This window comes from Accipiter gentilis, chromosome 9 (assembly GCF_929443795.1).
Source record: "Accipiter gentilis chromosome 9, bAccGen1.1, whole genome shotgun sequence".
NCBI lineage: Eukaryota > Metazoa > Chordata > Aves > Accipitriformes > Accipitridae > Astur > Astur gentilis.
Genome location: NC_064888.1, coordinates 7,939,440 through 7,961,253, shown reverse-complemented (window position 1 = coordinate 7,961,253; position 21,814 = coordinate 7,939,440). Strand labels below are relative to the sequence as shown.

Sequence of the window (21,814 nt, the reverse complement as noted above, 5' to 3'; positions counted from 1 at the left end):
CAGACATTTCTGGACAATTACCTTCATTTTTCCTTTTTCTGCCACACTGCAGAGTTCTAAAATATTTCCCAACTTTCAGTACCGAGTTGAACCTACTTCAAGTGCAGCTGCTTTAAAAGATCATCAGTACTTGTATGCAATTAGTTCCTTTAAAAGCAGCTTCATTTCAAGAACAAGGTGGCACATTGAATGTATAGCAATTAGTTCCTTTAAAAGCAGCTTCATTTCAAGAACAAGGTGGCACATTGAATGTATAAGGCCTACATAAGTGATACCACGTTTGGTGCCTTAAAGCTGGCAGAAGTCAAGTCTCAACCAGATACTTTTTATAGTCCAAAACCTGCCGGGATTTAAGATTAGCAAGAATCACATTTCAAGCAGGAGGCTGGACTGGAGACCTCCAGAAGTCCCTTCCAACCAGAGCTGCGAGGAAAAGTATCAGCACCCAGACAGGGCCATGATGTTCATAGCCACAGTAGAGCCTAACCTGAATGCCCCAGCCCAAACATTTAACACACAAGAAATTGATGGTGTCAAGTGAAAGGACACGCCAGATTACCTAGAAAACAACTGCTGCATCTCCCAGAGCACCTTAAAAGAAGACTAACTACTTCCCACTCCCTCACTTTTTTTTTTATTTTTTTTTGTTTTTACTTCTTTTTAAAGGTAATTTACTTACCCTGGAGGCCAACTTCCTATGCAGGATGGGTTGATGATGACTAAGACTTTAAAGTCCTGGACCCTTTTCAGGTAGATAATGCATGCAGAAACACTACAACTCCTTCTGCTTTAAATGCCCAAGAAAAAGATGTTGCCATGGTGCTGTCCAGGATGAAGCTGGGCAGCTGTGGAGGAGGACTATGTACCCTCTCCCTCCTAGAAGCTCAGGAAAAGGAACAAAAAAGCTCACAGGTTTGAATTATTTCATGCCTGCCACAGGAAAAGAGTAGCTAACAAAACAGGCAGTGCAAAACAATACTGAATCAGTCCAAACACCTTCAGCTCTGATAAAATAGAAGTTGCCCCAGCTCTTAAATCCATCTACAGCACATTTGTAAGACAAGTGACCAATGAAATTACTTATTCATACATATAAACAATACAGGTATACTTCATCTTGCATCATGTATTTGTTACAAAATGCTCAGCAATGTCCCTGTTACAGCATTTGTAATTCTCCTTATGTAATAAACAAACAGTGCATTGAGCTAACTGAGACAACACCATCAAATCTGCAAGTTTAGAAAGTCAACACAGCAGCAATCATCAAAAGTGCTTGTTCACAATGTCTGTCAAATAGAACCAAGATCAATCTGCAGAACACCCACTCCACTTCATTCCCTCAAAGTTCATCAATAGCAGTAATATTAACTTTTGGTAATTCACACTCTTCTTGGAAGTGGCAGTTTTCCAGGATGTCCTTGTAATAGTCCTTGAGGTCTGCATAAGTAGAGATAGTTTCATTCGAGTGATGAAACGGCATCAGTTTTTCATTCAGCAGCATCTGCACTTGATACTCTTCTTTAGAGGTTTTCACTTGATCACAGTGGTAAAGCACAAATACCAAGTTGGCTGCATAAGGCACAATCCGTCCACTGCGAAATTTCCGATGAGTTTGTCTGACATAGTTGTTTGCCTTTAGAGGCTCATCATCTTTGAAGAAACCCATAAGGGCAAGCAGTGGCTGAAGGGTCTCTGCATGTCCAACTTGTACAATCAAAGGTGAAGAAATGGGTTTTGAACTAAAAAAGAAAAAAACACAAAGGATGAGCAAGAGCCTGTGCTTTAAAACAAACATACCAACGTATTGCACAGCTGTCAGCAACAAAGGCTTAAGAAATAGACTTTGAACTTGTTTTACTCCAATACTTGATAAAAACCTGTTTGAAAATTTCAGTATATTACAGACTTCTTTTAAAGCACCCAAGCTTCCTAAATTTTGTCCCAACTGAAGGTATGGCTCTCACATAAAATGTAAGAAGTTGTAATAAATGTAGTTAGGCTACAGCTAAAGTCTAATATAAATACGGTAAACAAAAGCAAGAGACAGATAATAGTATGCATCCATATACTCAATACAACTCTTGAACTGCGTGAGCCTAGTCACTTGTGCTCTTCCCAGGTATGGAAAGATCCAGTGACCATGCTACAGTTAATATACGGGTTTTGGATTAAATATAAGAACGTTCAACAGCACTGTGCCCTCCCATCAGGTATTTGAGAGAAGGGCAGCAAATCACCAAGCCAGCTGCAAGGCTTTGTTAACATACAAACCAAGTCAAGCCCTTCACCAGATGTGACAGAGTCCCCTTTCACTGTCAGCACACGGGAAGGCTCAAGGATGTCACAGTAACTCATTATTTCTGTTAACACAGATCCGTTGCAAATACATATAGCCATTCCCCCATCATGGGCTGTTTGGAGAAACTCCGAGACACTTTTTTTCCTTTTAACCAAATAAATTTTTAGTACAAGTTTCACAAATTTGCTTTAGTACAAACCTACGGCTATACTATAACAGCTTTGCCCAGGATGCTGAGCTGCGTTTAAATAGGATTGATTAGAGTAATTAATTTTTTTTGTTGTTGTTGTTCCCTGGCAGACACAAAAAGTACCTGAATGGACAAAGCATAATGAGCTATTAAGTGAGATCATCCAGGACACAATCTACTTTACAAAGACCAATGATTGATTATTAAAACATACCCTTTTTCTTTAGCTAATCAAACAACAGATATTTTTAAGTCTTCTTAATAAGCTTCTGCCTAAATTAATGCAAAGTGCAGCAAAGACAAGCCCCCACATTATCATCATTTTAGACCTGGAAACTTTTAAAGTTTTCAGCATTAATTTTGCTAGATTTGAGGATCAAAAACCTTTTCTGACTGCTGTAATAAAGGATAAGTGACAATTCAGTTTCAAGATGAAAATTAAGTCTAAGTACAAACTTACTGGCACATTAAGCAACTACAGTAAACCCCTACCACCCTCTGACCTAGCTACAACCACATGATTGCCTACACAAGCAAATTGATTTAACACGCAAACTGCTTCCCTCCCTAGCACACTACCACCAGTGCAGAATTTTAAGGAGTGTTTCTTGTCTACCTCTACGACCACCAATGCTTTTAACTGCGTATCATGCCAGAATAAGAATCATAATTTGATAGCAAAATACTGCCTTCCCCCCCCCCCCCCCCCCCCCGCCCTAATATGGTTCAACTGTTTGGAAGTTACATCAGCATTTACCAAAGTTTAGTCTGAAGACAGCAATTCAGTCAGAGGAAAACAGTTGTCCCTCCACAATTTATTAGTCCAAATTATAAGCAGGACTACTGCTATTACTAATTCTTGAGAATACCAACTAGTCAAAAAAAAGATTACACTCCCTCAGCACACAGGCCAGCAAATTAAGCCACTGTTTCATACCACAAACAAAGCCTAAAATGAAGAGAGTTTGTGCAACAAAAGGTTACACATTGGTCAACCAAAGGAAAGAAAAGAGCTGGCTTGGTGCACAAGAAACCATCAGCCAAGATGAAAACCTGCCCCTTGCTTCAGAGAAGGATGTCTTTTTGGGACCATCTCCAACTGGCACTCAGAAGCCCAGGTCAATTGTTCTAGCAGATGTAAATACACATTTAGCTTTCATGAGACAAGAGGTGGTGTCTGGCCACACTCTAACCACTAGTAAAGTCCACCCACAGATAAGGCACATCTCGATTGGCCTGAAAAAGAGGCGTTTCCTCTGCTCCAACCTAAATTCTGAAGCAACTGAAAAATGGTTAACTGGGGGACTTGCCTGTAGATTCAAACTTTGATCAGATAAGCCAGAATTCAGTACAGACACAGGACTGGCTCTGTACTACTGGCTCCATACAGCCATGGTGTTTGTGCAGCCTGAACCACACCTCGCACCGTCCTGCTCCCTGGGGAGCCTGCAGCTCTTCTGACTATACTCCTTAGACATGTATCCACGTACATGCACATACTCTCCCCTTAGCCAAAACATCGCTTTAAAAAAAAAAAAAAAGTCAGAAACCTGCCTCCCTGTTTCCTGTTCCAAAGAAGCATTAAAACCCCAGGGGGGTTCTGTATGGAAGACAGTGCGTTTTTTTCCACCCATGCCTTTGCTGCACCAAGAGGTATACATTCACTATAGACCCTCTTCCAGCTCCTCCAACATCAGTGGTTCTGCTTACATTTCTCCCCTTGTTATTTATGACCCCTTCCCTCATTTTAAAATTGTAAAACTTTTGGATCCTTTGACGCCTTTCTCTTCCCTTTCCATAAATCCACGCTGCACCTATGATGCTCTGTTTTCTTAATTCACGCCATCTAATACCTTTTCTAGTTTGCTTACAGAAGTTGGAGATACTTCCAGACAACTATAACAACCTCAAAACTCAACTCCTGAGCAGTAAATTATCTCAGACCCTATCTGACATATGATTACAAGATCATTTTTACCATGAGGATTGTTTCACATATCTGCAATTTCCAAGCCCAGTTAGTCCCACATGGTCCTTTTACAGTCCTCATAGTAGAAACAATTTATCTTATTTATCTTGAATAAGAGTGCTGCGTTTGCAATGCCACTTCACTTCTTACCTCTTATTTCCTTGTCATTTACAACATGCTGAGAAGCCCTGATCCTTGCAGATCTATCTCCACTAGAGACCTGCCTCTGCTAGGAAAAATCAGTCATCTAACCCTACCCTCCATTTACTGTACTTTTTTTTTTTTTTTTTTTAACCTATGTAAGGACCTTCCCTCTTAACCCTGGCTGCTTGATTTCTTTTGATAAGGAAACCTGTTGAAAGATGTTTGGAAATCATGACTGTGTCTCCCAGATCACCCTATCTGTATGCTTGCTAATCTCTCCCAAGAGCTCCAAAAAGTATGTTTTCCTTTCAAAGAGCCATACTGTCACTACTCTGGTATATCATATTCATCAAGGTGCTTATCAATGCTAGTCTCAATCATTATTTCTACAAGACTGGCCTGTAATTCCCATTCTCTCCTGGAGCTGCTTTTTTTCATTTTTCCTTTATTTGATGATTTGTTTTAAAATCATTCACACCTGCCAGCCCCCACAAGCTTCTTGGCTGAAACCAACATGTACCAGCTGTTATTTCAGCTATTTCATTGAAGTTCTTCTAGCACTCTTGGGGGACTATCACCTAGCTGTCGCACATTTTCATTTTGTCCCAGCTGCATGCGCTTATACACACTCCTGCTTCCAAACATGGTGGTCTGTATTTTATAGTTCACTAAGCAAGGAAGCTAGTAATGTAAATATGCTGCTGGAGTTTCCAAAACAAGTGTTACATAGCCATAGTTCAATCCACAGGGAGGGATTTCACATATCTAGTCCACCCCCAAAAAAAGGTTAACAAAGGTTAAAAAAAATATTAACATTCTGGCGATCAGTGCTGGCTTTAAGCAAGGTTTGGCTTTAGTTTCCTGCTGATGTTAGCAGGAATTTTAACATGGAAGTAAATCACAAAAAATATGGTTAACATCTTAGTTAAAAAAACCATCAAGACATACATTTCCAAAACAGGAAACAAATTATAGCATATACACATATACACACACAGAGAAGATTTAAAGAACAAGGAAAGAAAATCTAATGAAAAGAAAAGAAGGAATAAACAAGGCACTCATTCACACTGTAACTTGAGGTATTTCACCTGCTTTAGTCTCATGAAATCCTCACGCTGACAAGCCAAACCACCTTGGGAGACAAAATAAACCTCTCCCACTCACAGCTATCCCACCGTATTATTTTAACGAGGATTAAAACTGTTTCCTTATACAATACGATCCTGAGTTTTCAATAGGCTCTTTAACACAGTATACTTGGTTTCTCACGGGTGCTGGATATCTAAGACTACTCAAGCACTCCCTGTTCAGTCTCTGGGGTCATGACTCCAGTTCACATGTGGTTTCATATCATCTAATAACAACAATAAAAATCACCAGCAAGGTTAAAACAGCGATAGTAATATTTTTAATTATGGGGAAATAGCAAAAGATTGCCTCTTCAGAGCATGTATGCAGGCAAAGGTTACTACTGCCCCGATATTTCTGATAAAGACAGGAGCGCAAAGCACAATCAACAAAATACTGATAAATTCAGAACAGTAGCACAGGCTAATAAAATATTAAACAGAAGCCCTGATATTTCCACACTCAATCTTCTTTACAATCGATCAATGACTCAGAATTACATGGAAGCATCAAAGTTCTCAACATTGTACTCTGGCAACTGCTAATGATATTTCAATTCACTTTTTTCCTCCCTTTTATTTAGTAGTAAATGACTTGGGAAAGCACACTGAGCGGGGGTGGGGGAGAATCTCAATTCCAACTTTAAAGGCAGATGAAGAGACTGTGCATAGAACTTTGCCATAAAATATTAAGAGCTTGCCTGAAAGTGATTGCTGGCGATTGGTTTTGTATTCACTTTATGGGGCACTTACAAATGAGAAGAAGTGGCTGTCACTAGGCTGAACACAAGCAGGGTTCATTGAAGAGATGTGTCAACTTCAGCTACTGAACTGCCCATGCTGTAACCTTCTAAGTAAATCTGACCACAGATGAAAATGAAGAAGTTACTGAACAATTCACTAGCACAACCCCAAAAGCTAAGTCTCACCATGGGGAAAAAAAAAGGCACTGTGGAGAAGCACAGACATGGGATTTATCATACAGGCAAATTCTAGTTCTCCTTAATGTCAGTAGATTCAAGTTAACACTGAAACTTCTGCATCAGCTCACCCATCCTCAACAGCAGATCGTTCCTACTCTTCCTAGGACTACTCATATATCACTTTAGATATAGAAGAAATGAACTTTCTTTTAACCAAAGTTTATTTTCCTAAGCACCTACGTGGCTTTCAGCTAGGGATAACCCAAACCCCATGAAATAGTGGGATAAGAAGAAACATTTCCTACAGCAAAGCCTAACTGGCCAACCTTCAAACACCATGTAAAAATCCCTCTAACAACTTCAAAGAAGGTAAGTTATAATAACTGTTAAACAAGCAAGCTTAGACTATATTATTTCCTTTTCTCCCCAATTAGAAAGCCAGGACAAAGGACTCAAAACCATCTGTTTTCAGCTATGGGATGAATTCTCCATCCCTCCCACCTCTCCCTGTGATTTATTTCTGGAAAAAACCGCTGGAGGAACCCTAAATCTACAGGGAAACAGCAGAGATCAGGGAATGCATTGGCAGGACTCAGAAGGCAGCAGAAATACTTAACAGTCGTGTTGCTCAGAGTGTTATCACCCATGGAAAGAAGGGAAAAAAAAATAAAAAAATCTGTCAAACAGTATTAAGTCCTCATGTGTCAAAACTTCCACCTTAAATAGTAGAACAGAAGACAGCCGTGCTCATTCATTTCCAAAATCAGTACTAACACAACAAAATGCCACCACAAATACTGACAAGATAAAAATTTTCTTCTTTTCCAACAAGGACATACAGGAGCTCACTCATGACAAAGGCAAATTTGAAAAGCTGACACGATTACACAAAACTCATTTAAAACTCTGATTAAAAGGCAACAGGTCTTATCTAGTCCCTCAAAAGTTAATCACCCAAAGCTAACTAGGCTCCACTGCATTTCACTTCTGAGCCTCTGCAGTTTCAAAGGCTCTTTTCTGAATGATCCCACCTCTAACGTTCTTACGGACCTCAGAGATTAAATGCATTACTGCAGCAGCATCATGCTGATGCTAAATGTTGAACCATCATGACGAGCCAAAACCAAATCAAGAGGGTCATGCCACTTGTCAAACTCTTCCTGCCCGAGGTGAATACTGGTTAGATCAGTTCACTTGTGTGTTAGTTGCCTAGGTATTGCTTGGTTTTTTTTAATTCCTTAAATAAAAGGATACGACTATAAATGTTGCTGAGATACCTTTCAGAGCAATCAATTATTAGGTAATTAATGTGAGATTAAGTACATTCTGGGAGGTTTGAAAGGCACAAGCAACACTCTAAATACCTAGTTCTAGGCAGATAGATGAAAAGACACATTCAGAGGGGAGGTCCCCTGGACTGCCCAGGTATCTGAGAGAAGTCAGCAAACACACACACACTTCAGAAATTCAGACACAGGGATGCTGCTGAATGTGCTACAAAGATCTATGGAGAATTTCATGTCTCTACCTGGTTTCCCCAAAAGCACCCTTTAATCATTTCAGAAGCCCCACCTTTGAAAGATGGAGCTATCAAAACCAGCCATACAATAAGATACAAAGCTGCTGTTTGAGACATTTACAGCTTATTAGCTAAAGTCATCCTATTTTTCTGATTTTCTGGAAATGAAATAAAGACCTGCATATTTTTCAGGTATAAGCTGTGTGGTCTATTGAACTGTACAGCTGGCAGGTTGTTCTGTGAAAACATGAACAGCTTATTACAGGGATCAGTTTACCCATCACACGTACACCACCTGTTCTCCTCTCTGAACAGATATACTGAAGTCAGGCAATTTTTTTTTTTTTTTTTGGTAACTTATATATCACTATGTACTTAGCAGATGAGGTGACAAGCACCTAGTCCAGAAGATTTCATCACAGGCTCTCCCAGTACCCCAAAGAGCCAGGGGACACAGTGGGGACACCACTGAAGGAGCCCCATACAAAGCCACACAGAGTCACCCACACCTCCATATCCTCTGAGAAAGAGACCCACTGGGGAGCACAGTACCAACACTACTGACCTGGCTCTGCAAGAGCCACTTCATACCTTGAACTAAGCCCATGTAGTATGCATCTGGCTACAAATTGCCCCGCACTTCAAATAATGCAAATTACACACCTATATGTCATAGCCCTGGTCCTCCTTTGGAGCTGCTCTGCTACTGTGTGGGTAGCAGAGCACCCACACAGTAGGTTTACGACTCCCACCAAGGGACACAGGACATCCTGAACCTGCTGATGCACCCAGAGAGCCAAGAACCTGCACTGTGCAAATGTTGGATCCCAGCAGCAAACAAGAAGTTTTAATAAAAGAAATGACTTAATTCAGATCTGAGCAAAAGGGGTTTTTTTAATCCAATTATGTAATTTTTACTGCATACGTGGAAGCTTTTTGCTCTGTTCCCTTTGTACATACAATAAAAAGATAGTTTTGAACAGTTATTTGTTTTTACATCATATATTGAATTCTTTTGTACTGAGTCATGGGTTTTAAAGGAGTGATTAGGGCACAGTAGTAAATGACTACAGAAAGGTTATCAATTGCATTGTGAACTGACCTGCAAAGAGGAAGGCAAATGACATGAAACAATAAAAGCTACCAACACATTGGCAAGTTAAGCTGTTTACCTTATGGCTTAGCCTGGTATAACTACAAAGATCACCTTCACTTGATCTTGAACTACATTCAAATTCAAGTAAGTTTTTTTTTTTTTTTAAGTACCTTGAACCTGCTTACTCTCAGAGGAAACTACCAAATATTTTGCAATGTGCATGTGCGGCTAGGTTAGCATTTTCAATCATTAGCCACATACTCTAAATATTGAGATGGCTGCACAAAGCATACCTCCCAATTTCCAGAGCCTTATGGTAATCCAGTCGGACAGTACAAGTAATAACAGGTATTTCATATTCTCCTTCACAAGCAAGAAAGGCAGACTTGTTAAATATTTGAAGCTAGAAGCAAAAAAATATAAAACAGCTTTAATGAACAGCTGATATTCTTAATGTGTGCCACAACCAATTTTCAAATCCACCCCTGCCCCAGTGTGTAGCTGTTAAGGTGGGGGGGGGGTTAATAAGATTAGCAGCTTCCTATTGCATTAACTACCAAAATACACAGATTTCTCACCAACATACAGACCTCCTGTTAGCAGAGGAGCACTCCCAGATCACAGATATAAGGCTTACCTGGGCATCTCACAGCTGAAAGGCAATGCACATCTTTATCCCTTCTTCGTACAGTTTTCCTACAGATCCATACCCTACACTGTAGCAACAGGGGCTTCCCCCTGCAACCGTAGTGTTTCCCCTTTCTCCTCCCAAGTTCAGTGTGCCAAGTCTCCCAACAAGGCAAGAAGCCAGCAAGCAATGGGGTTGCCAGCTCAACAGTTCCATGCAACACAGACCAGATATGCCTCTTGAGGAGTGATAGGGGCCCATCAAGTCTCAGGTTATTCCTACCATCAGCACCATGCTGGAGGCAGGGGGGGAGGAAAAAGAAAAATCATAATAGGTTTTGGTCACTAGCTGTAGCCCACATATGAGCCACAAAGAACTCAACGCTTCCTCTGAGGTAAGGTGATACTCATTGATTGCTCCTCTACATCCTGATGTAGAAGTGTCTCTAAATACCACATCTTTGGGAAATTGGACACTTTCTAACTGTTTAAACAAATGCTGACTGGTAAGAGCGGCCTTTCAAGGATTTTTCCATTGCAGCACAACTGCAAGTGAACATGCATGCATGTATCACTACCTGGCAGTTTTACCAATATAATGAAGAGCAGGGGCACTTTCATTAAGGCCTAGGCTCCAGTGCAGGGAAAACCCAACAGTTTAGCGAAGAGTATTTCCCCATTAGCTTCTTTGCCACGCAGTTGCATAGCCTGACTCTGTATTTTCTATCCCTAACAGGAACACTTGGCAAAAATGCAATTCTTACATCATCACAAATATAAAGTACTTTATGGACTAAGACAACTGCCCAAGTTTGCCATTTCAGTACAACAAACCACCTGGTTTAATTTTACATTCAGCTCTTGTGATACAATTTGTTCTTGGTAATTAGAAAATTTCTATGGAAGACAGAGTCCTAGCCCTCAACTTCTCCTTAGAAATGTGACCATGACATTTCCTTACAGACTGGTAAGAAGGTATGGAGGAATGTGGTCCTGAAAGACCCACTGTGACTGTCGTAAGGTCTCAAGGAACAGATGCTTTCCACTGAAGAAATAACCTTTATTAGACACTTATACTTTATTGCTACCAAGGGTGCAGAAGAATAAGGTCCATGCACAGGTGTGCTAGGAGTAGGTGGTCACTAATACAACTATCAATAGATTCAACATCAGACCCAAGTTCCTGAACAGATATTCCAACACGTTTCGACCAGCTGTCTGTATCGGGACAGTTGACAAGAGCAATCATATAGTGAAAATCCCTTTCACAGCCTTCAAAACCATCTTGCTCTACAGCAAGATCTACACAGAAGAGACTATTACTAGTTTAAACAAAGAATTCTATTGGAATTCATATGATGAAAGATCCTAAAAATGCCTGAAACTTTTTCACTGCAAATTGAAGGTAGGACTAATTAGCAATAGGTATTTATTACCATCTTCATCATTTTCTTAAGGACAGACTAATCAGCAGAAGATATTTTCCCCAGAAGAAAGAAAAGTGAGATTTAACAAGGCAATAAGGCAACTAAGTTCAGTGAGCAATCGGATCGCAAGGTCAAGAATCACTTCATGGAAGAAACAGGGTTACAATAAAAAGCAAGGTTTCTCTTTTTAATTCAGATGTAACTGGGAATGAAAACAAGACAAACCTACTGAATATAAATACTTGAAGTATGCTACAAAAATGCAGCGTTGCCAACACTGTTCTCCACTGCCAAGCCTGGAGCAGAACAGATAATCCAGATCCCTCAGCTTCTTGCTGGAATAGAAATGGTCCCCCTTTCTACTTTTGGATAGCCCAATCTAAGCTTTTCAGAAAGAAAGGAGAACTTGAAGCAAAGAGAATGCCCTGGAATTAAATTTGTTGCTCTTAAATTTTTAAAGCAACCAGCCAGTTACAAATCAATGTTAAACATTGCTAAATTGAAACAACATTCCACTAAGAGACATTTCATCATCACAAAGGTTCATTTTCTGAGTAATGAACTGCTGCAAAACTATTTAACCTGTTGCCCTGAAGTTGCACAATACCATAAAAAAAAAGACACTTGTGCACACATATGCACAACCAAACATTTTCTACTGTTATTAACACAGGCATTGTTTGGGGTTTTTTTTGGTACAATTTCTTGTTTTCATTTGTACTCTCATATTGCCACGGAATCTGGGGCAAGTCTCTCTCCCTAGATGAAAAAGCATTAGTTGCACCTCTACTTTCTAGATCAGCAGACACAAGCTGTTCCAATACATCGGCAGTGGCAGATTTCCACATATTCTTAAATGCACCGGGTTACCCGATTCAGATTACACTCAAGTCTTCAGTGCTTTAAGACTGCCACCTTACGTTGTGGGATGGAGTGACATGCTCCTTTTGTGCAAGGCAATGCACTTCGGAAGCTTCCAGTTCCCACTTAGGATGATGCAGACTAAACAAACTGCTCACCCAGCTTTGAATTTTGCAAGATTTTTAGGGTCCTGATCCTTTACACTCACTACCTGCTTCCCTCTATGGTGGCAATACAACACAAGAACCCCAGAGACCACAGCTGAACTTCTGCGGCCAAAGCTGAAAGACAGGATGAAGTTATCTCGGTCCTTCAGTGCTCTGCCTCAGGCACCTGCTCTTCCCCAAGGAGCCTGTTCCACCTTGTAACTCAGTGACTGCTCATCTGGCTCTCAGCAGATCAGAAGCAGAGATAGAGATTTTTTTCAACTATGGTTTGGGTGGTTTTTTTTCATTATTATTAAACTTACAGGGATATCATACACAGTTGAGACACACAGCTGCAACTAGTGCATATAATTTAAGGACTGGAAGGCTGTCACTGTTCAAAGAGTAAATTACACAAAAAGGAAACAAAATTGATCACCCTCCTTACATGAGACAAGCTACATTTAGAAGTTATTTTTCAGATTTCAGAAGGGTCTTAAAGGCCTTGCTTGTCTGTTTTTTCTGTTAACCTGCACTTCTTCCTGATCTTCTCATTCCCAGTTCTTACTTTGTTCGTAGAGACAGACACGGCACATGACAGAGGCAATCACAGCAGCATGCTTGGCAATCTGTTTAGTCACATGTTAATGATCTATGCCCTAATGTATTTTTCACTTAGCTCTCTAGTAAGCTGAAGAAAGCACGGAGTGAAGAAGTTTATTTAAACTGTGATCTACCATAACCACTGCTTTGACTCCACCACTACCAAAACCAGAGGTATCACCGACTCCCACACAAGCCTTAGATTTCCAGACACTAGAGCAATCATTCGACAGCACAATTTCTTAAGCCAGCTTGGCTATAGAGGAGTCACTGTCACCAGTTTCCTTCAGTCCACATTTACATTCACAGCAGCTCTTCCCCAAAGTCAAACTTATCTCATGTTTGCAACTGCCAAGTTTTAAACTGATCATGGCAAAAATGAACAGAGATGTCTCTTTTATGCTGGCTGGTGCACAGCACAGGTACGATTCAGAAAAGTGCCTGACCACCACTGCCTTGCAATGTGGCAGTCCTGTATGCTCCCGTCCTCGGCTTTCACTTCCAACCCCGTACAGCCCCCTTCCCTGAGCTCACACAATCATTAGAGCAGGACCAAGGCACCAATCTGGGTGCAAGTGTTGGGAAAGTCTACATACATGTACATATCAAAGGCAAATTTTCAATGCATTTAACAGACACATCAATCTTGATTTTCCAGGTGAATCCCAAAAGGAATTAAGATAAATAGTACTTATACTGTTTACCTAGAGATAACTCCCCTTTAGATGAAAGAAACCCTGTCATGTATTAAACATGACCTCTACATCCCTGTGTCACTCAGAGCTCCAGTGATGAGCACAGGGTCTCTACATCACACACTAAAGGACAGCAAAAAAGCCAACTGACTGTTTGAGAATTATGCTTCAACTGACTTAACACACAGTTCTTCTACCATTGTTAATGTCCAGCTTGAATCCCCAGTCAGCACGCTCTTAAAGGAACAAAACTTCTTTGCTGTCTTCTCTAAAACACTTACAGTCAACTTTACGGAACGTTCCTCCAACCCAAAAAGTGAATGCTACTTATTTCAGTCTGCCAACTAGAAGGAAAAAAAGAAAAAAGGTCTTCCAACAGGTTATTATGTAAAAAAATACATATAGCCAGCCTCACAGATCCGTGACTCAGGCTCTTCTTTCTGAAAGAGCAAAGCCATTATCATCATTCTGCTGGGTGTTAGGTAGATCTTTAATACATTGAATATAGAAATAAAAGTCCTGAGGATGCTAGGAATGCAAGAACATCCACCACATGTAACTAATGTTTACATATCAACACCAAAGCTGAATTTGCTGGTTGTAAGTTAAAGTTACTTATAAATTGGTTTCTATTAAGTATTTGACAGCACAATATTTATACAATCTTATGATCATATCCTTGATATTGTGTACTTTTACAAACATCTCCACACTCACCTGCTGAGGTATTAGTTCATGTGACTGATCACTAACTATGAATTTGTAATTCCTCAGTTTGCAGGAGGAACATGGACACAGGTTGTAAGTTCTAATATGAATACACTGCATTTAAGCCTAAGCAGCTCTCAAAAAAAAAAGTATTACCAGCACATGAAAGCAAATGCAGGTAATTCTGTGACACAAACATCCCAACCTGTAACTGGAGCCTTTGTTTTCTCCACACCACAATAAATCCCAGTTTTGTTTCTATTTTATTTCTTTCCATCATACTGATCCACATGAGAGAAGATCAACACCAAACAGATACTGAATCACAACTGCTGACTGATTCCAGCTTATAGGAGTAACACACAAAAATAGCACTGGTGTCTCATCTCTGATTTTCAATGAAGTATAGGGATGGTTATACCCATGACACTACAAAAGCAGTTTTGAGGACCGCACGACTCAGTGGATGGAGTACCACTGCTATTTTTCTTCCACTGACACAAAACAACTCCTATTAAATCATGGCAACAGATAGAAGACAAACCACTTTCAGACCACCATCCTTTAAAGACACCTGGTTATTGTATCTTCAAGTCTACTAACAGTTACTTGTAAGGCCTAATATCTTCCTACTGCTAGTGTTCCCAAACTACAGCTTTGCTGTAAAAGAATAAGGATGGCAAACCAAATATCCTAGACAGAGTTCTCGGACTGGCCGGCTGAACTTTGGATTCATGCAACAAATCAAGGCATTTACAATGACTTCAGGACAGAAGTATCTTTCTCCTGTTCTTGCAGGGCACTGAGTATATTGCCTGAAGTCTGCCCTTCCCTAATTACAACAAAGTGGGTTTGTTACAAGGCTGGTTTTCTGTTACAGCTCCAGCCTCTTGGATCCTGCGATAGCCTGTTCTGGTCTAGAATCACTAAGTGTTTGGATTGATCTGTAATAATTATTTTTCCATAATTACATTTCAACAGCTTTAATCTGAACAGAAAGCTTTAATAATGCAGGAGACTCAAATCAAACACATGCAGAAAGAAAGATTGCCACACTGAAGTGCTTAAGTAACTAGATAACAGAACATATCATGGGGATGCTTTCAACCCACAGTCTTCCATTTTCACCACAAATGATTTCAACAAGGACATTTTAAACAAAAATCTGACTGTTTGAACTCAATGGCCTCTTCTCAAACTGCAGGAAGAGAACATCATTCTCAGACACAGCACCCTGGCTGTCCCTTGAAGGTCTGTGTGGATCAGTAAGTTAGAAGATGGAAATACATTAGCTGGGCACAAGAGCATCAAAAGAATAAAATTTAAAAAAAAGAAAAAATTCTTTACAGTAATACTGCTCTATTAAAAATTTTATTCTCTCCATTAAAATTCTCCTAGCTCAAACTCTCCTAACATTGTTTTGTTTGGAAGTAAAGTACTTAACTGCTACTCACATTAAATCCAACTCAGGATTGACCACAGAAAGCTTGTAGCCAAAGCACAAAAGCCTTTATTTACCTTTTGCTCTCTTCCACCGCTTTGTCCAAATGCTGGAAGATATCTTGGAATAAAATGCAGCTGGAGCGACTATTGATGTCATAGCCATATCCTCTCTTCCAGTATTGCTTCAAGTCATTCAGGTATTCCAGTACCTAAAGTTACAGAGTTCACAAGTTTTTATTATTGCACTAAGGGAAAATAAAAACCCCATGACCTGGAGCAATGATGCTACCAGGCACTGCATGAAATAAACAATGCTTTGACACACACACAAAAAAACCCCAAACAAACAAAAAAACCAACCCCAAAAGTCAAGGCTCCAGTTGAAACCACTTGAGCATAAAACCAGACACAACAGATCAGACTAAAGGGCTGCCAAATTCAGCATCCTGTCTCTGATCACGCTCACAGTCAGGCCCAGGAAAAACAGCAGGCACACTTCTCCAGACTCTAGTAGTTTTCAGCCCGGGGCTTTGAGCCCTAAGGTGGGTTTTCTACAAATTTAATAGACTTCAGTGGATTCTCTCCCACAATAACCCAATTTCCCCTCTGAACATACCAAGTTTTAGCCTTAATAGCAGCTCCGAGCTTGGCTACATACTGTGTTATAAACCCACTCTGTTGTGAACCTGCCTGCTGCTAGAATCATTTGGTAGCCATTAGGTACTGCACCTGACAAGACAATCACTATCCACCACTTTTTTTAAGCATTTGTCATTTTGCTTTATGAAGGGCAAAGATCCTTAGCTTAGTTAATCATTCTTCAGGTGGAAGCAATCCCGTATTCTTTAACTGAGTTTGTCTATTTCTACATTCTAGAGACGTGCACACAGCTCAAAAACACAGAACTGTGCCTTGGATTAATGTAAGGGCACACGATGCTCTCCTTGTTCTCTGTTCCTTTGCTTACAATCCCTAGCATTAAAGTTGTTTTTTTTAAATTTTTGTTCATTAATTTTACTGTAGCTGAGCCAACGTTTTCATGGATCAATACCATCAAAATTTCATTTCACAGTGGCACAATGGATCTGAGAGAGGGCCACCTCATATGAAGTTTCAACTTCTTACCACATACACATCGCTTCACAGTGAACACCACTTGCTGTTGTGCTGCTCTGTGATTCACCCTCACATGGTCCCCCTGCAAAGCCTCTCAAACAACCCATATTCTTACTATCCCAAGTAACTCCATATAATTGGGAAGCTTTCCCACCTCACTGCTAAGTTACTGATAAATATATTGAACAGCACAGGTCTCAGAAGTCCATGGTGATCCTGCTCTTCTTTGAGAGGAGAGCCTTTACTCCCAACTCCATTCCCTACCCTTTAGCAAACCAGCTATCTATGTAGAGGTCTCCCCTCTTTCCCAGGGGTGCTAAGTTTCCTTAAGAGCCTTGGGGGGGCTTACTGAACACCAAAGGCTACATAAGGCACTTTTTGAAAGAGGAGGAACCAACATAAATCACATTTATCTGGGCGTTACTAGTTTTATTAACAGGCATTAGGTTTAGAGATCTGAGAGTCCCCAAAACCCCCAAAGTCCCCCCAAAAGACTCTTGGAGGACTTAGAAGACCTCATTTGATGTCCTCCGGAATCACGGCATTTTACCATATGATTACCATATGCAAAACAAAGCTGTCCAGAGCATTTCTGATGTTACAGAAATAAAAGCATTACATGAATTAAGCACAATAGGAAAAGACAATTTTAATCAGGACAAATCAAGACTGCACCAGTACTTAAGCCTGAATAAAGAAGGGTATTTCAGTCTTGCCGCTTGATTAATTCAGAGCTCTTTGGAGACCAAAGAGTGCTTCATTATGTTGAATAATAAGGGGCGCAGGGCTTACCACTTCTGACTGTGCAAAGAGTTGTATCTGAACACTAAGGCATCTTTTGAAGGCTACTCAAATATCTCTCCCATTTAGCACGTACCTTGGCATCTTCTTCACTGAAGAGTGAACACCATGGGGAGGTCACATTTTTTATAGCCAACTCGTATGAGCAGGTGAGAAAAGCCACTTGAACAAGATCTGCAGTAAGTCCAACAAACAAGCAAAAGATAAACCACTGCTACACAAGTACCAACTTTCTCTCAACTTGCCTCTAAACAAAAATGAAATGTAATTGCAATTTAGCAATGCAAGCAATGTAATCCAATAAATAATCACCAGTCCAGAGGCCAAGCACCAAAAAAAATAGCAGATTTCAAAAACCATTTTGCAGAATCCAAATTTCTGACTGCACGCTTTTCACATTACATTGCTATGAGGGGGAAAACAAGAGCATTTCACATCAAACGTTGCACGTCTGCTGATGTGAAATGCTATAGGTGTCAACTGCCAGTGCATCCTCAACACCACAAAGAACAGAAGAGTCAATGCAGGGAAGGTGTGTGTGTTCAACACAGAGCATTCTTTGACTACCACTACTCACCCTCCACATTAGCAGCCAAGTTTGAACAGCAGCATGCTGCAACTTTGGGATTGTGGCTTTAGGGACATGCTGGAAACAACAGCAACACCTATTGTGGGTGGCTCCCCCACCACTTGACCACACAGGGAAACCTAGCACTTCTATTCTGGACAAGTGGAGTTACAAGACAGACATACATGTCCACCTTTTCCTGAGGTTGTCTGTAGGTATGAATTGTAACAGGTTGTACAAAAGCTACACCTGCTCGACAAAGCAGAATTAAAAGAATAACACTGACATTCCTCTAAGGAAAGGTGAAGTTGATTTAATCTACAAAAAAGATATTTTCAAACGTCTTTTTCTTCTGACCACTGACTAACAAGCATTCGTTGCTGCAACACCAATGTAAGTTTACAGCCTCATGCGTTTAATTAGAGACTGTGTCTCCAATTCACAGCATATTTTAAATTACCTACTCTGCATAACTACACGCCTTGGAAGTTGTTCTCAGCCAGGCTGGGAGCTGAAGCCACCCATAACAGACATTCCTTACCTGCATTTAGCTCCTCCACCGGCAAACACAAGGCACTCGCCACCTTCTCCAAGACCTTCCTCATCTCTGGCCCCTCTTTGAAGGCATTCACCTGGCACATCGCCGTGTCGTTCTCTTCCACCAAGGCTACAAACTTGGCGCAGTGATCAAAAAACCGCATCAAGGAATCATTAACTTCAACCTCCACCTCTGAAAGCAAACGCAGGCTTCAAGGACACAGTCAGGGGAAGCGCCGCCGTCTCTAGCGGGACCGGGACCCGGTCACCCAGCCACCCTCCCGGGGACAGTCCGCCCCCCCCCCCCCCCCCCCCACAGCGGTGTCCCTACGGCGGCGGGGGTGGGGGACGGGGACGCGGAGTGCAGGGTCGCCCTCAGCCTGGGGATGGGGGATGCGGGACTGGCCTCACGGCTTCCCTCAGCCCCTCAGGGAGGGCGGGGGGTGCGGGTGGGCGAGCGGTCCGGGCTTACCGTCGCTGCCGAGGCTGAGGGAAGGCCCGAGCCCGCGGCGGAACGCGGCGCTGCTCTGCAGGCAGCGGTGCTTGGAGCTGCTGGCTAGCTCCAGGCGGCGGCGGGCGGCGAAGAGAGCGGGGAAGCGGGCGGCCAAGCGGCGGGCCAGGTGCTCCATGTCGCGCCGGCCCTGCGGCGCCAGCCGCCCGTCCAGGCTCTCCTCGTACCACATCTGCCAGGCGGCCAGGTCGGCGGCGGCGGGGCAGGCTGCCGCCTCGGCGGCGGGGCGGCGGCGGAGGCGGGCGTGCAGCTCGCCCAGGCGGCGGATCTGCCCGGCCGTGGGGTAGCGGGTGCCGTGGCGGAGCACGGCGCGGAGCTGCAGGGGCGCGCAGGCGGCGGGCGGCCGCGACCCGGCCGCGGCGGGACCCAGGGACAGCGGGTCCCCCACCAGGTGCGGGTTCACCTCCTCGTAGCGGGATTTGGTGCCGAAGTAGCCGTTCAGCCCCGCGCTCGCCATCGCTAGCAGCGGCGACAGAAGGAGGAAGGCGGCGGAGGGGAGCGCGGCGCCTGCTCGGCGCGACGCCATGGCGGCAACTGCGCGGATCCCGCAGGAAGAGGCGGAGCGAAGCCGCCTCGTCTCGACTTCCACTCGCCTCAGGGGCCGCGTCTCAACCCGGGCGACTTGTAGCCAGGCGAGGGGGCCGCCCCGGGGGAGGCGGAGGCCCTGAGGAGAGCCGCCCCACAGGCTCCCCTCAGGGCCTCCGCCTCCCCCCCGGCTCCCCTGGGGCGGCAGCTCCCCTCAGGCCAGGCTACCCCCCCTCAGGAAGGGCTATCTCCCCTCAGGGGTGCGCCCGTGTTTAAAAACCCCGCCTTTTTGACCCATTTATGCCTCCTCACCGACAATAAAGCCCCCCGATTCTTGTCCCCTCCTTGGGCCTGCCTCGGGTGGGCACCTGCCAGACGATGGGGTAGCCCCGGGTGAGGCGGCAGCTCCCCTCAGCTTGGGCTATCTCCCATCAGGACTAAACCCACGCGGGGGGAAAAAAAAAAAGCCTTTTTGACCCATTTTATGGCCCCTCACGATGCTGAGGACCCCGATCCTCATCCCCACCTTGTGCCCGCTCTGGCAGGGCTTGGCCTCCAACGCGGGCTGCATCGTCCATCACACCAGCCGATGCACTGGGCAAGTGAAGCTAAGAAGGGGCTTTCAAGGACATTTTTGGCTCTTTTTGCCCAAAAGCTGTTGAATTCCACTCAAAAGTACAGGCAGTGTTGCTGTGAGGGGGATTGTGGGTAGCTGCTGCTGGGGTTGGCACCGCAGGTCAGGGGCAGTGCAGGGCATCAAGGTTTTTTAACATGGCTTACGCATTCCCAGCAGGAGCAGGTTCAGGTGGAAATACGCAGCTGTGGAAAAGTCAAACAAGTAAGACTGTGAAGTTTGCAGCCTGGGGCACGTCCAGCCAGGAGCCGTGAACAGAGGAGCCACCGGTACCAGTTATAATCCTCACATCCTGCTGGCATCACTGGCAGCATGGTGTGACAGCATTGTAATGACCTATCTAGAAAAGCTTAGAAAAGCAAAGTATAAAAAGAGGCATCCTGTGGAAAAGCCAGTGACACACTGGGTTATAAAACAGCTTGGGCAAAAGCGTAAGCAAAACATCCGCCAAGTACATAAGCCCAACATGCCCAGTGCTGTTGATACCCGTTTTCAAGAAAACTCTTGCGACTAAATAGGTATCAGCTTGTAGCTAAGGAAACTGAGTTATTTGTAGGGAGGCAAGGCTTGAGGTTAACAAAAACATTTCATGTCTCAGGAAAAGGGCTTAGCTTTTGGCCCACAGCATGTCCTCGGGAGACCTATGTTTTACACACAGAAAAATCAGGTACTTTACTCCCTGACTACACAGTCAGGCTATTGCCTATACAGTTGAGAATTTTCACTGAATAAATACTTTTTCATGTTATACTTAGTCAACTAGTGAAATTCTGTTGGACAGTATGTATCTCGCCTCTCTCCCACCTCATCAATAACCAAAACAAAGTGTTAAGGCAATGATATGCTAAGGCTCAAACAGTTAGGGTAGGCAAAGCCTTTAAAGCTGGAGAGAAAGAGGAAAGAAAAGTATAGCAATAAGTAAGTGTTTTAAAGCTTCTGGGCGAAGTTATGGGCTCTCTGTGTTAAACCAGAGTGGTGTGACTTAGCTATCTCCCAGTGATACTGTGCAGGGCTACTTACCATGTTTCCTGGTGGCTTTGGGAAAGTAAATAGTACAGTATGCAAATTAAATTACCTTGTGGAAGGCTTTGGCTCAACCTTCTCTAGTGTGAAAGGTTACATCTTACCAAGCATAATGGAGACTTTTAGGGTATATAACAAAAGTTGTTGACAGTGAGGATTTTGTTCTGTATGTTTCATAGAGATGCGACTAATAAGGGGTTGGATTTGTGACCTCTTAATACCTAGCAGCAAATATGTCAGCAGTCAACAGCTTCATCTCACTTGAGAGGTAACACACTCAGTTCTGTTGGGGCTTTTGTTTCAGCCATGTCTCCGT

The 21,814-nt window shown here is 42.8% G+C and overlaps 1 protein-coding gene across 1 annotated transcript; it reads right to left on the bottom strand.

Annotated features, from left to right (window-relative positions):
- Positions 1 to 202: 202 nt before the first annotated feature.
- On the bottom strand, positions 203 to 19,857 carry MINPP1 (multiple inositol-polyphosphate phosphatase 1). The gene is made up of 5 exons (XM_049810184.1): positions 19,278 to 19,857; positions 18,810 to 18,998; positions 17,777 to 17,874; positions 15,859 to 15,992; positions 203 to 1,742 (listed from the first exon to the last, which is right to left on the bottom strand). Exons 1-5 carry the CDS (start codon positions 19,840 to 19,842, stop codon positions 1,343 to 1,345), a joined length of 1,386 nt encoding a protein of 461 aa, XP_049666141.1. The 5' UTR covers positions 19,843 to 19,857; the 3' UTR covers positions 203 to 1,342.
- Between the last annotated feature and the right edge of the window lie 1,957 nt (positions 19,858 to 21,814).

Excerpts from the sequence above, each read along its gene's own strand:
- MINPP1 (XM_049810184.1), bottom strand. The coding sequence starts at position 19,842 with ATGGCGTCGCGCCGAGCAGGCGCCGCGCTCCCCTCCGCCGCCTTCCTC. Across the intron at positions 15,993-17,776 it reads TCAGTGAAGAAGATGCCAAG|GTACTGGAATACCTGAATGA; the intron begins GTACGTGCTAAA and ends CTGTAACTTTAG. Across the intron at positions 1,743-15,858 it reads GCGGTGGAAGAGAGCAAAAG|TTCAAAACCCATTTCTTCAC; the intron begins GTAAATAAAGGC and ends TTTCTTTTTTAG.